General features: G+C 40.9%; 1 protein-coding gene across 2 annotated transcripts in view; it reads left to right on the top strand.

The window, feature by feature from the left end:
- Window positions 1–9,129, top strand: part of CCDC170 (coiled-coil domain containing 170) — a 113,873-nt gene extending 104,744 nt beyond the window's left edge. For both annotated transcript variants that reach the window (XM_019550070.1, XM_019550068.1), the window contains one exon: window positions 6,105–9,129. In XM_019550070.1, the coding sequence (XP_019405615.1) occupies window positions 6,105–6,305 (201 nt within the window). In that variant the 3' untranslated portion in view covers window positions 6,306–9,129. The remainder of the gene's footprint in view (window positions 1–6,104) is intronic.
- Window positions 9,130–14,019: the final 4,890 nt, after the last annotated feature.

Below are 14,019 nucleotides of genomic sequence, written 5' to 3'. Positions count from 1 at the left end.
CTGGGAGGCAACCATCAGGGGGCTGCAGGAGCTGACTGGGGATGGGGCCAGGCAGGGCAGCAATACAGGGGGCTAGGGGAGCAAAAGGGGATGGACATGTGGGCCCTGGTGGGGGGGGGGTGGTAGCCTGTGCAGGGGCCATGTGTTCCCTATTGGGGGGGCTGAAACCCCTGTTGGGGGGACTGTAGCCTCTGTGGGGGGCTGTGGCCCCTGTGGAGGGCAGTCTGTGAGCTGTGTGGGGGGGTTGTGCCCTGAGCAGGGCAGGGGACACATCCCTCCTGAGCAGCTCCCCTACACAGTCCTCCCACAATCCACCCACACCTATCTACACACGTCATGGCCTCCCACATCCCTCCACAGCCACCCACATTCCCCCACTCCTCTTCCCACCTCTGTCGTGCAAACCCCACATCCCCCCAGCACACACCCTGCATGCCCTGCTGCCAGACAGGATGAGACCTGCTGGCAGGAGCTGTGGCTGCAGAGGCAGCTGTACCCACATTGTGGTTAGTGAAGGGGTCACAGGGTGCTTGACCCTGTGTGGGTCTATGGTAAGAAAACCTATGGTAACTGCTCTATGGTAAGAAAACCAAAGGCAAAGAGCAAAACATATCAGAATTTAGAATTCATTTTATTATGATGATAGAGACACTGGTAGGCTTCCAAATTGCTTTAACACTGTAGAGATATCAATAAAACATTGTCCAACTGATCGCTGTCTCTCTGCCTCTCACGCTGTCTCTCTCTGTATTTTGTTTTAATTGTGGAGAAATGTGGATTTTGGGGTATGTTACAGAGTGACTGGAATTTTTTTATCAGGGATTTTTCAGTTTTCAAATAGGGAACACCAGAATTCCTGCTAGGGAGGCAAGTGGCAGGATCCTGGCAGAGGAGCCTGCTCAGAGTTGACACGTTGAACCCAGGTGGAGGTGGCTGACCTCCTGGCCAATTGGGGCCAGGAGGACAGGCTTTGACAGTTCAAAGCAGGCCACCACACTGGGAACATCTGGGCGATAGCTGCCCAGATGGCCAGGTAGGGGGCTCACATGGCAGTAGTGGTGCAGAGGGGCACATAGCTCTACTGGATGTGCAGTCCCGATCCGGATCACAGCCAGGCAGCAGGCCCCACTGCCAGACTGGTGCAGCGGGTAGAGGGTGCAGGAAACTCTCAGAGATGCTTCAACAGTCCAGGTGGCACAAGGGGTAGTGTCTCCAGTTATGAATTGTCTGGGCCCGAGAAGCTCCTGGGAGTGAGTAGCTCTGAGCTACTTGCCGGGGCAGCTTTTTATACTGCTGGGGACAATGCAGGTACTGGCCCTGGTCTCTAGCTCCCCCTGGTTGCAGATCTGGGAGGAGCCAGGCAGGGTTATTTTGCCCCAAGTAGCACAATTTGCCCCACACCAAAGTGCATGTCCGGGCACATGCGCTGAGGCAAAAAGTCCTGGCTCAAACTTGCACTGCTTCTATTTGAGCTGCTGCAAGCGCATGTGCTTGCACATATGGATGCACCCATAGTGGCTAACATATTTAGTACAGTAGATAGGGTGCTGTGGTAATGTTATGTAGATTCCTCTTCTTCCTGTACCTCAGCTGACTGACTGAAACATAAGCCAGAGTTCTGTCCCTGTCAGGATAGAAAAAAAAAAGTATGGCATAAAATTAAAATGTCAAAGCTGTGATATGCAAAACTCGGATTATAGGTGATAATAACAATTGCTGGTTAGCATTAACAGCATAGCATGCATATTCCTAAGAGCAAATATATCACTGGTGTTGTTTTTACATTTTGTCTGGTACTTAAATGTTTATTCAAGAAACTTAGATGTACTTAAATGTTTATTTAAGAAACTTTGACTCATCTGGTAAAATGTAGTAAATAGGCACAGACTTCCTGGGTGGATTTTTGACTTTTCATGAAAGATTTGAGTGCTCTACTTAGTATAGGTGAGGGATGTGTTAAAAATTTCTAAGAAAGAATAATTATTTCTGTAGTTCTCAGAGGTCTGTGTTTGTACCATGAAAGGAAAAACATATTCAATTTAGTTGTTGCTGCACATTCAAGAATAATACCACGTGTATTCAATCTAATATCACCTATCTTAATAAGATTAGATTAAAGGGTATACACAAAAAGCATTGACAGCATTATATGACCTTTACACGCAATCAATTACAAAGTAAATTCCAAATTCCAAATAAATTTTGACGTTGATTCAGCTTGACCACTGAAGTGCAATAATTAATGCATGATAGGAATGTAAATTTCACAGTACTTGTTTATGGTTTTGGTCTGTTTGTAGTAAGAATCTTTTGAGGCACTGCTTCTGTGCCTTTCCTAATGAGACTCCTTTCAACTTTCTCTTTTGGCCGACGTGTAAAGAAAATATAGCACAATTATCTATTTATTTCTGGATCACAAATCTTGGGCATATAGAGAGAAATTGTGTCCCCTCTGTTATTTTCCTACTTGCGTGAAAACTGTTACCAACTAAAGTAAAATTCAGAACTGTGCCCTCAGGATTATCTCTTTGAAACAATAACTTTTGCTGAAGAAAACCTAACTAAAACTTCAGATGGTGAGAAGTTTTTGATATTTCAGCCAAACAGTCTTTTTATTTTCCTATGTTGTATTGTTTTCAAAATTGGAAGAGATTTTTTCCATCTATTTTTTTTCTAGTTGCAGTGAATGTTTTAGTAAGAAATTGTATTAGATGTTCATAAAATGTGTACAGCAGTACTTCAAAGTGGACCACAAACATTCAGTTCTTTTACAAGGCACTGTAGCATTATAAAAAAAAAAAGTATCCTGCATTGCTTTTGTTCAACTTCTCACTTTGCTAGAAATATTTTCATTCAGACTGGAGCCTTCTGGAAAACATGGTTACAACCCATAATCATGTTGCTCATATGTCAGTTCAAGGTATTTTGCTCTGCAGGACACTTAGCCTTCCTTTCAACTCTTTATTGAAAATACTGATTTTTCTGTTCTCCTTCCCATAGTCTGATTAGAAGGAAAGTTGTTTTTTCTATTAACATTAGGGTAAGAAAAATTATTTCTTTCTAAAGTATGTTACTGTGTGATTAAAAAGATTTTACTGGAGGCTCACGGGGCCTAGTTACAAGCTGGTAAGTACTTCCAGATCCCTAGGGCACCTATACACATGCAGGGAGGCTGCTCCAGTGTGCTGTAATTAGAGTGCATCAGAGCAGACTCAATTAATTAAGTCTGCTGGGGAGTGGTAATTACCACAGTCCAGCAGACTCCAGCATCATGTGTATCAGTGTCCCCGTGCTGAAAAATGGCAGTTTTTACTAAAGCTCATTCGATAAGGATGCTGATGCATGTGGTGCTCTAGGTGCTTGAATTAGAGCGGCTCTCAGAGTTGCTCTAATTAAAGCAGCCCCCCCCGCCCTATTCCCAGAGCATATGTATAAATGCCCTAACATATTAACAGTTCATTCAGTGTGGCCATCAAAGCAAGAAAAAGAAAAAAAGTGAGGAACTTTTGGTATATCCACTAATATGCATCCATTTCTTCTGAAATCAGTCAACTTGTTATTTGGGAGTCTGCCTAGCCAGCATATGAAGGTATGGTTGTAGTGTGGGCCGCTTTATTCATGCTAATTTCAATTTAGCTAGCACAAGTAAGACATGATGCCAAGGACTTCAGGGCAGACTAGCCAACCAAATATGACTTTAGGGACCCTGGCAGTCATACATAGCCTGTGATGATGCCCTTGTTTCTACTGTGGTTATTTTTTGCCAATATCAGATTAAGTTTAATATCAATATATCAGTAGTACCATTCACCTTCATTTAAGAGGCTTATAGGCGTAGGTTGTGGCCGTGTTGGTCTAAGGACATAGGTAGACAAGGTTCTTTGGGTAAATCTGGTATCTTTTATTAGACCAACTCAAATAGTTGGAAAAATTCTTCTTCACAAACTTTTGGGTACAATTACTCTTTGTCAGGCACAGGAAGCATTTTCAGATGGTCTATGCTCCTCTTGGATGAAGTAGTAAAGCAGCCAGAGGGCAGTATATACGCAAGAAAGCCAGTCAGTTAAAATGTAAATTGAGGTAGTCAGTAGGTGAGAGAGAGTTGGGGGTTGAGGGGGGAAGGAATGACTTTCTTGCATACATACTGGCTTCTGGCTGCTCCATCCAGAAACAGCACAGACCATCTGCAGATGCTTCTTCAGCCTGAGGAAGCATTTTCAGACACTTCTTCAGCCTGAGGAAGGGTAATTATACCCGACAGCTTGCAAAGAATTTTTCCAGCTATTTGAGTTGGTTTAATAATAGATATTGGATTTACCCAAAGGATTTTGTCTATCTAAGAGGCTTATGTATTCAAAATGGACAGCACTGCAAGGGATCTCCAGCTATTCAGAAATATCAGCTCCTGCTATAACATACTGCTCTAGCATGCTGCCACAGTTACTAGAAATCCGTGGTCTTTAGGCTTGTCTCTTTCAGTCACCCTGCTAGTGCTGCATTATTGTAGCTTTTCATTTGCAACCAGCAGAGCTAATTTAGAATGAAAACTGGATTAGATTTAGATGTGGTATGATAACCTTAAAGTTCTGGCTTCTAATTTAGTAGTGGCCAGGGTATTTGGATAGTGTTTTTTTTAATCTGGGTAATACTGTCCCAAACCCACTGATTGTTAGAGTTAAGATTGAAAGCCACCCAGGGCATGAGCATGGTTTTCACTCTGTACTTCCTGTCACAGTGGGGCTCAGTCTAGCTTGGAACTTCTTAGAGTTACTTCTTAGAGTCTAGAGAAGAGTCATGCACATGATCAGAGGTCAGGAAAGCAGACCTTACGACGACAGGCTGAGAGCCACGGGGCTCTTTAGCCTGGAAAAGCGCATGCTCAGGGGTGATCTGATGGCCACATATAAGTTTATCAGGGGTGACCACCAGGATCTGGGGGAACGTTTGTTCACCAGAGCGCCCCAAGGGATGACGAAGTCAAACAGTCACAAACTCCTGCAAGACCGTTTCAGGCCGGACATAAGGAAGAATTTCTTTACTGTCCGAGCCCCCAAGGTCTGGAACAGCCTGCCAGCGGAGGTGGTTCAAGCACCTACATTGAACACCTTCAGGAATAAATTGGATGCTTATCTTGCTGGGATCCTTTGACCCCAGCTGACTTCCTGCCCTTCGGGCGGGGGGCTGAACTCGATGATCTTCTGAGGTCCCTTCCAACCCTAATGTCTATGAAATCTATGAAATATAAGACAAAAAGCTGCATAAAACTTGGCAGCTGTCAATAGAAGAAGGTTCTGAGGGAACTGCCTCCAAAAGTGATTTGAGAAATTAACATTCTTTAATACCAAGAGATAGGATTGTGATGCTGAAAGTTCCTTGTCACTTACCCACATGTAAGTAGAAGGTAATTTTACATTTTGTTTGGAAAATAATGACAATATGGAGATAGCTGTGTTCCATTGATTAGATTTTATTTGGTGAATTAACTGCTTGTGACAAGGTTGAGAAGAGTAGTCCAGCTTCCATGGCCACCTAGTCTTAATTTTTTGCTTTAGTTGTCAACAGGGGTATCAGCACAGGCAGGGCCCTTTTATGTGAATGCCTCTCCATTTGGAGCTGGAGAAACGTTTTTGGAAAGAAGCACAGGCTGCCATATAGCCTTCATGTCATGTCTTCTCAACCACTAGACATAGAGGTGATAGGTTCTTCATATCCAATTTCCAGTCAAACAAGCCATGTGCTGGCCTCCCCTCAAACAAAACAAAAAATACCCCTAAGAAACCTCTAATGTTTAATTTTGCAGAACTGTATTTATTTGGAGAACACTGAAAAATGTTTCATGCTATTAGGAGAAACTGCATAATCCTAAAACATCCCTTTATCCCTCTCTTTATTGGCTTCGTTATTTCATGCATATGGACAAAACTAAATTATTTCACCTGTCTCTTCCTTCAGGTGTCTCTGTGTGTGTTCAACACAAATATTTTCTGCATGGGTTGGTGGTGGTGGTGGTGGTGATGGAATCACTGCCCATACATGTAGATTTTTTTTTCACGCCCTTCCCTTGGCTCCATGTTTAATTTGTTCCTTTCTTTTTGCTCCTGCAGTTGACAGATTTTCGGGAGGTGGTCTCACGGATGCTGGGACTCAGTATTGCCAACCTTGCTCTCCCTGACTACGAGATCATCACACGTCTTGAGGGGTTAATCCACTCACATCAACACCATTTTGTTCCCTGTGTCTGCCTCAAAGATGCATCTGTGAGGCAAGATGAGCACTCACCAAATCATTTACAGTTTCTACACTGAACAACACCTTTTAAATTCATCTGGTTCTTATTCCTCTTCAACAGGCAATGTGATTGATGAGTCAGTTCTGGATGACTGGAGGAAATAGTCCAACATCATTGCTCTCTAAACGTATGAAGTGAAATTCTGGTCACTGGGGAACAAAATGGGAGTTCTGACATTGGCTTCACCTACAGTAATGACTATGAAACCAACTACAGAAAATTCTATCCTAACTTGAACTTCTTTTACTGAAGTATTTTTTATAAGGACAATTACACGTCATTCTTCCTCTTGTTACAGTGGTTAGATTTGTAAATTTACAGGGGTTCATGGGACTCAAAACACATCACCCTACATATTGTTTGTCTGTAAGTAAGGTCTGTAGGCTTGATGGATGGTATTCAGGGGTAGTGCTATCCTCTGTTGCATGGTTCATTGGGGAGTAGAATATGAATGTTCAGTTGTACAGAACTACTCAGAGAAGAAAGGCATATTTCCATTTTTGTTTCCCACTTGCCATCTCCCTTGCTAGTCTTTTTATATCTGCTGTTCACGAGCTTTTAACTAGTTTGAATGGGTGGCCAAAGGTTATTGGGACAGGGAATAACATGTCTTTTTAGGCAGTGAGAATTCCTCAGCAGCTCACATTACAACCAGAGAAAGCTCCCTTTTGCATAATTAAAGTGCTGCAAAGACAGTAAGAAGATAGGGACAGTGCAAGGCCATCCAGTATTCATGCAGTAGAACTGGAGGCTTGTAAAGGGCAAGGTTAGCGCACAGTTTTGCTGTGTTTTTTCTTAATGGCTCTTGACGTCTACAGTGTCATGGACATAAAGCCTTCTGCTCTGTCTGCAGCCGATGATGATTCAGTGGAACGGTAATGGCCCAGCTGCCACTGATATTTCAAGATCAGACTGTTTTTTGTGTATATTTTATGTATAGAGGAGAAATGGACTTCAAGTTGGATAGAAATAATTGTCGTTGGAGGATGGAAAAGAACTGTAGTTTGGGGAAGGGGGTGTCAGTCTTCCAATGTTATTCTTTAGTCTACTACTGACTTAACAAAACAAAGGCCTAAAATGATTTTTCCCCTCAGTTAGAAACATTCTACACACTAGGTCCTGTCATATATGTGGCAGAGAGATTTTTCATAGAATCATATCTTATTCTCACTTTCTATAGAGAAAGCTTTATAATGCCATTGGTAAAGCAGCAGAAATCTCTTAGCCGTGGTGTTTCCTTGGCTGTTGCTCTTTAATTTGCTGCTCTTCCTAATTAAAAGCCAATTTTAGAAATCCCAGCCCATTACATCAAAAAACTGAATTACAGGAAACGATTTTGCTTTTCCTTTAAAAAAAAAATGGACTAGGCAATGATGACACTTAATTGTTCCCCAGAAATCTTTTAGTCGCTAGAACTGCTCTTATTAGCATTCTTTCAAGTTCTTTATTAATGATACCATCTTTAAAAAGTTTAAATCATAAAACTGGCTTAATTGAACAATGATATTCTTCCATGTTCTTCAGATTTCTACTATGTATGTCTCATAGCTGTGTACAAAATAGTAATAATGGCAAATGCACTTATGAGATAAATTCAAGGAACTGGGGTATTTCAAGAAATCTTATTTAACTCATTAAAATTGCTAGTCTGTATTTTACCAAAACTAGATTTATTTTAAAGCAAAGGTAATAATTATGTTAGCAGAGGGTTAGGACTTCACAGTTTAGATTGTTTCTTTTTTGCTTGCCTCTGAAACATCAGTGATCAGTTGCTCCTGGAAAAAAACTATTACATTTTGCAAGTCCAATTGTACTTATTTTGTTATTCAGATAGGGGTTAACTAATATTTAGAAATGTAAGGAAAAATAATATGGGTTTTTTTCAAGATACATTCTGCTACTTGCATTTTTGGAATGTGAAGGTGTATTACTATAGTCAAACTGAATGTATATGAGGCAAGTGGTTCCAACCTGCACTTTTATTTGTTCCATAATTACATACTTTACCAGCTGATAAGTGGATCACCCTATCCTACCTAGATTATATGTACAATATATAGACTTGTCACTTATTTTTCATGCACCCTGATATTCATTAATATAAAGTAAGAGAAACACACTTAAAAACATTGAAACACACTGCACTTTACAAGCAATAAATTAAACAAACTATATTAACCGTTCAAGGAGTTATGCACCCTCAGCAATCTTTAGAATTAGTCTCTGAAACCTCAGAACATCCCTAAGAGAAGTAGATAAGTGCTCCATTTTCCAGATTTGAAATTCTGAGGCAGATAAATTAGATGGCTTGTAATAGCCACAAAGTGATTTCATGTCTGCCAAGACTAGAACTTGGGTATTTGTGGGTCCTGCTGATCCTGAGATTAAATTTAGGGTGAAATCCTGGCTCCAGTGAAGTCACCACTAAAGCTACCTAATGACTTTTACTTCAAGGCTAAAGAAATCACTAGCCTCATGTCTAGTGGTTAAAGAACCTTACTTTAATTTCAGCTCTGACTCTTTCTTTCATACATTATTTTTATTTACAGTTTTTTAAACGTGTACATAATTGAATGCATCTCTCTCATTAGCTGATTGTTAATATTCACAATATTTGCTTTTATTCTGGAAAAGCATTGGCATCTTTGTTCCCATAGCCAAATCAAATAAAAAGAATAAGTGAAGCAGTAGTTTGCCATGAACAAAATTCATAGTGATTTTTGATGCATGCAGACTAATTAACTTCTGAACAAAGGTTAAGCTGACTTTTATATTCTTCTTTTAGTCTTTGTTTCATATAATGTTTAGAACGTATTTTTACTTATTCTTCAAGAGGAAAATTGTTTTAGTTTAAATCTTCTTTGAATCTTTTTTCCTTCAAAACAAGACACATAAACCCAAATGCACATTTAGTAAAAGTTTATCCAAAGTATGTTTTTAAGATTGAAAATGCATGGAGTGCCAAATGTAAGCAATTATCTAGAAGGGTAGATCATTGTTTTCACTGTGTGAATAATAATAACAAGTGTAAGAATTTACTGATTCACCTGCTATTTTTTTACAAATATTTTCCTTTCACTGTGGCAAAGGATTCTTGAATTATAAAATTCAAAGTATTGGTATAAAACTTTGAGTATGGAACCAAACATGAACTTCTAGAAACTATGGTACAGCTCTGTAATCAAGTTACCATATATACTGTGTTCACCAGAACTCTGACAGGAGGTGTCATATTTTCCAGAACTGAAATAGTAAAGTGGACCATCAAGAGAGAACAGGATGAGGGTTGTGGGAGAAGAAAAGAGAGAAAGAGAGAGACTCATTGAACAGACGCAAGTATCGTGAATTAACAGAAAAAGCTCTCTGGTATCACTGAAACACACAAACTAAACAAAAGATCAGAGAACCCACAGTGGTGGACAATGATGGAACAATAACCAAGACTGAGAAGTATGTTCAAGCTTAATCATTTCCAAGCAGCAATTTTCAATTTCATTTAGTCCTATTACCATAGAAAGTGAAAGACCTGCATAGGAGATTAAACTGGTCTTGACAAGAGAAGTATAAGCTTGAATGGCTCAACTAATATAATCACTGTTCAGGAATAACCTTAAAATTACATAAACTAAAAGAATAATAAAATAAAAACAAAACAAATCATTTTGTCTGAAAAAAGTCTGTTATACTTTTCTGGCAATTTGAAAGGTCAATTGATGATTCATGGAACTGAAAGAACATTCCACATATAAATTGATTACAAAAAATCAGTTGACCTCCTGAGGACCTTTTCAACCATAATTTTCTATGATTTTATTTTTTTTTTCCTGTGGTTTCTTACTCTTTTCTTCTTGATTATTACCAACTGTAACGGGTTAATAGCCTTTTAAGAAAAGGAGAAAGGATGAAAGTGTGGGGCCACTTCAAGGTATCTTAAGCAAACAAAACGTTAGAGACAGAAAATGCAGGTGTATGTGTATATAGAGAGGAAACGGTCCTGGATTAGACATATGGGGTGAGTCCAGATGAGCGTGCACCTGCGCTTTGTAGTGTGTGTGAAAAAGTTCTCTGTGCTGCATATTTGCAGTGCAGAGCCAAAATTTAGATACTGGGAAATCCTGCTATTTAAAAACATGGTCCAAAAAAAATGGGGTGGTGAATGTGGCTGCTATGCGTGCCACCCAAAACCAGAGCCTTGATGGCCAGAGCCATGTTCCGGCTGCTGGCCAGGCTCTGTGTGCTTGGATCGCTGATGCTGCATCCCTGGGAGGCCCCCAGGACCCCAGCTCAGGCTGGTGGGGCCAGCTCAGGTGCTGGCCCCAGCCTCACTTACACCACCTAGGTCAATTTGCCACGCATGCTGAGGCATTCCCCAGGGACAAGTGGCAATGACACAACTATGTGGGAAATGCACATACAGGCAGTCCCAGACTTGCAGTGTTTTGATTTATGGTGATTCACACTTGCGGTGCTCCACTGTTTACACCCGTCATTACTAACGGTGCCAGATCCTCGCACTTATGGCAGGCAATGAGCTGGGCATGGAGCACGACAGAGGCACCAGGGCTGGCGTGGGACACTTACTGGAGGTGGAGGTAAGCTCAGGCAGTGACTCCTCCCTGAGGCCGTGTGCTCCTGCAGGCAAGATGGGGAAGGGGGCTGAGGCTGGTGCCAGGGAACTGGTCCACTTATTAGCCCCGACACCATGTGCCTCCTCGCTCCCAGAGGCATGGCGAGGCGGGGACGGGGGCTGGGTCCTGGCTCCGCCAGCTCTGGGGAACTGCTTTGCATCCCCGCATCACCTCGGGGAGAGAGGAGGCATCAGGGCTGGGGAACGGAGCAGTTCTCTGGAGCTGGCAGAGCCCATGGAGCAGTTCCCCAGAGCCGGCAGAGCCCACGCCAGCCACCAGTCCCAGCCTCAGGGGGGAGCTGCTGCCTGCCCCATGTGAGGACTAAGCTTACATTCAGTAAGTGTCCCACGCTGGCCCCGGTGCCTCCCAGTTCAATCAATTGATTGTATCTGGTCCATGGCCTTCTGATTAAATAAAATTTTATGTGATTAGTTACTGCATTGCATTTTAGAAAGCTTTGTACTGTACAGTGTATATCGTTTATCAGTGTATATCATTTATAGTTGATTAAGTAGTTGATTTAAATATGGTGTTTATGGCCATTTCTATAAAAAGTTGGGCATCAGGCCCTTGGTCAGGAACATAACCCCATATTATAACATTGTTTCTATGGGAAAATCAGATTTGACTTGCATCATTTTGACTTACAATGCCTTTTCCAGGAATGTAACCCGCTGTAAGTGTGAGGACTGCTTGTACATGCTCATCTGGACATGCCCCCAGAGTCTCAGGAAAAGACACTGTGCATGCTCCTCTCATTCTGCAGGGGAGAGGTGGAGACAGAGGGATTATTTGGTAACAGGCCTCAACCCAAAGAGGGAAAAACATAAAAGTTCCCTTCCAAGATTGTGGAAGAGGGATGGAAAAGCCCCATCCCTAGGTAACTTTGCTGTGATAGATTTATGTCCAGCCCACTGCATCTGGACCTGAGACATATAAAAGACCTGCTTAGGGTGAAGAATCCCAACACACATAATCTACATACTGTATACAAAGGCCAGATGCTCTATTTCTTAGGAGTTTATTGGCTTCTCTCACTGAAGTCATAGTTTTCCACAAAAGCTGTGATATCACAGCCCAGGGAATTGATGTCTTTGCTGCTGGTTTCAGTAAAGTAATTGTGGAATTGAAAGAGCTGCCTCTTATGCTGTACCTGTTCTTCTGGGTAGAAAGAAGATTTCAGTCCTTAAGTCTGGGCACCTTCTTCATAAACAAAATTCATATTAATAAATCTGAAGTAGAGTTAAATATATATATTTTGTAAAGCTATCCAACCTGTACTTTATCCAATAACATTCTCCAGCTCCCAGATGTATGTTAAAGTTGTAAGGTGCTGAATGTCTCTATTATTGACAGCCTTTGGCTTCAGTTGTGCTCACTGTCACACAAGGGTGTTCAGGCCCTACTTAGGTTCCTCCTTAGGCTCATTCAAAATGCAGCATGCAAAGAAGTTGCAGAATCAGATCCTTTGATTTTTTTTAATACTGTGACATCACAAAAACTAGAGACGCCTTTGTTTTTGTTAATACATATTATGCCTCTTACTAAAGTTAAATTCAGATGCTATCTCTTGCTTTGAACATTGTGACGCAAGTGATGAAAATTGCTCTGAAAGAAGTTCGTAACTTTCTTTTTGAACATAGACTGCTGATTAGTTTTGTGTTATGCATGAGAATTATGCAGATTAGAATGTGTCCTTTTCTTGGTACTACAACTACCATTGCTTATGTTTGGAGCGGCACACCAAAGAAAAATAACTGAAATAAGTTAGTTGCATTTCAATCTAAGGGTAAGACAGTTAGCTCTCTGAGCATCATTAGTAAACTTTAAGTTCTCTAAACAATCTTTTGATTTTTAAACTAATTGCATCTTGCTAAAGCAAGTACTAAATGACTGTGCAGTAACTGCCATTACTGCAGAATCCTGGTGGTGCAAGGGTAATTGCCAACCTTACTGCTCAGTAGCTTGTTGTCGCTACTGCTTGTTGTCATTACCTGCCGATACTACGTTGCCGTATGGAGATGTAGAGTCCCGTGTAGATGCGCCCAGTGTTTCCTATCCATGTGTTCAATGGTTCTCTAATATTTCCCTAACATGCATTCATCACTACTTAAAAAAGTATAAATGGTGCCCAGAAAAAAGTGTCATCATAAAACTACTGTTTCCCTATGACAGCTGGCAATAAACTTGGGCAGATCCCCTAGCTAACATGTCAGATACAAAACTACCTGTAAGTTTATATTTGCAAAGCCCATTCAGATCTTCTGGGAGGGGTGGGAGGTGAGTATATACGTAAATATAATCTGTTGCTACTAAGGCAAAATAATAATATTTGTGCCATTTGATATAAGTTGCAATCAGTTGACAAATCAAAAGATAGTACTTGCTAAATATGCTTGTTTGCTATCAAAATATAGTACTTGCTAAAGTGAGTACTAAATGACTGTGCAGTAACAACTGTGCAGTCAGGTGCACATGTAAATGCACTTTGTCCACATCTGGGTAAAATGTAGAAGTCCTTACTAGCACTTGACAGCCTTGTAGGTAGTTCATAGGAAGAAGTGAAGAACTTGTATCCAATTGAAACTGCAGATAAAATGCAAGTTGACAGAACGTAATTACTTAGATTAACATCTGGTAAGTAAGAGCAGATTTACTATCAAACTATTGTCAGAGCCAGGACCTCTGTGTTACTTCTCATGAGAAAGAGAGAACATCCAGAAGCAAAGTTCTCCTAAACAGTATTCTGAATCATCAGGACCATTTCCTGCAGGAATTGTTTTTCCAAAGGGTTCACAATTAAATAGTGATCCAGCAAAGTTTCAGAGATGCTGGGGAACTGGAAAGCAGCTGCTGATTTTTATAGCAGCACCTGTACATGGAATATTGTGTTGAATAGTCAACAGTGCCTAGTTTTATTTTGTTAATAATCTATGAAATATAATTTCATACATAATTGGGCTGATAAATGTGGTGTACCTAACAATCCTGGGGTGACAATATAATTAAGTCTAAGGATGACTCTCTCCTGTTTATACAATCACATAGTAAATGACAAATACCCGTTAAAGACATACACCTGTAGACACAAAATGGGCAAAA

The sequence above is a fragment of the Crocodylus porosus genome, unplaced genomic scaffold (genome assembly GCF_001723895.1).
Source record: "Crocodylus porosus isolate Cpor-Errol unplaced genomic scaffold, CroPor_comp1, whole genome shotgun sequence".
Classification (NCBI taxonomy): Eukaryota; Metazoa; Chordata; order Crocodylia; family Crocodylidae; genus Crocodylus; species Crocodylus porosus.
Note: the sequence above shows the minus strand (reverse complement) of the source record. Positions and strands in the feature narration are given on the sequence as shown.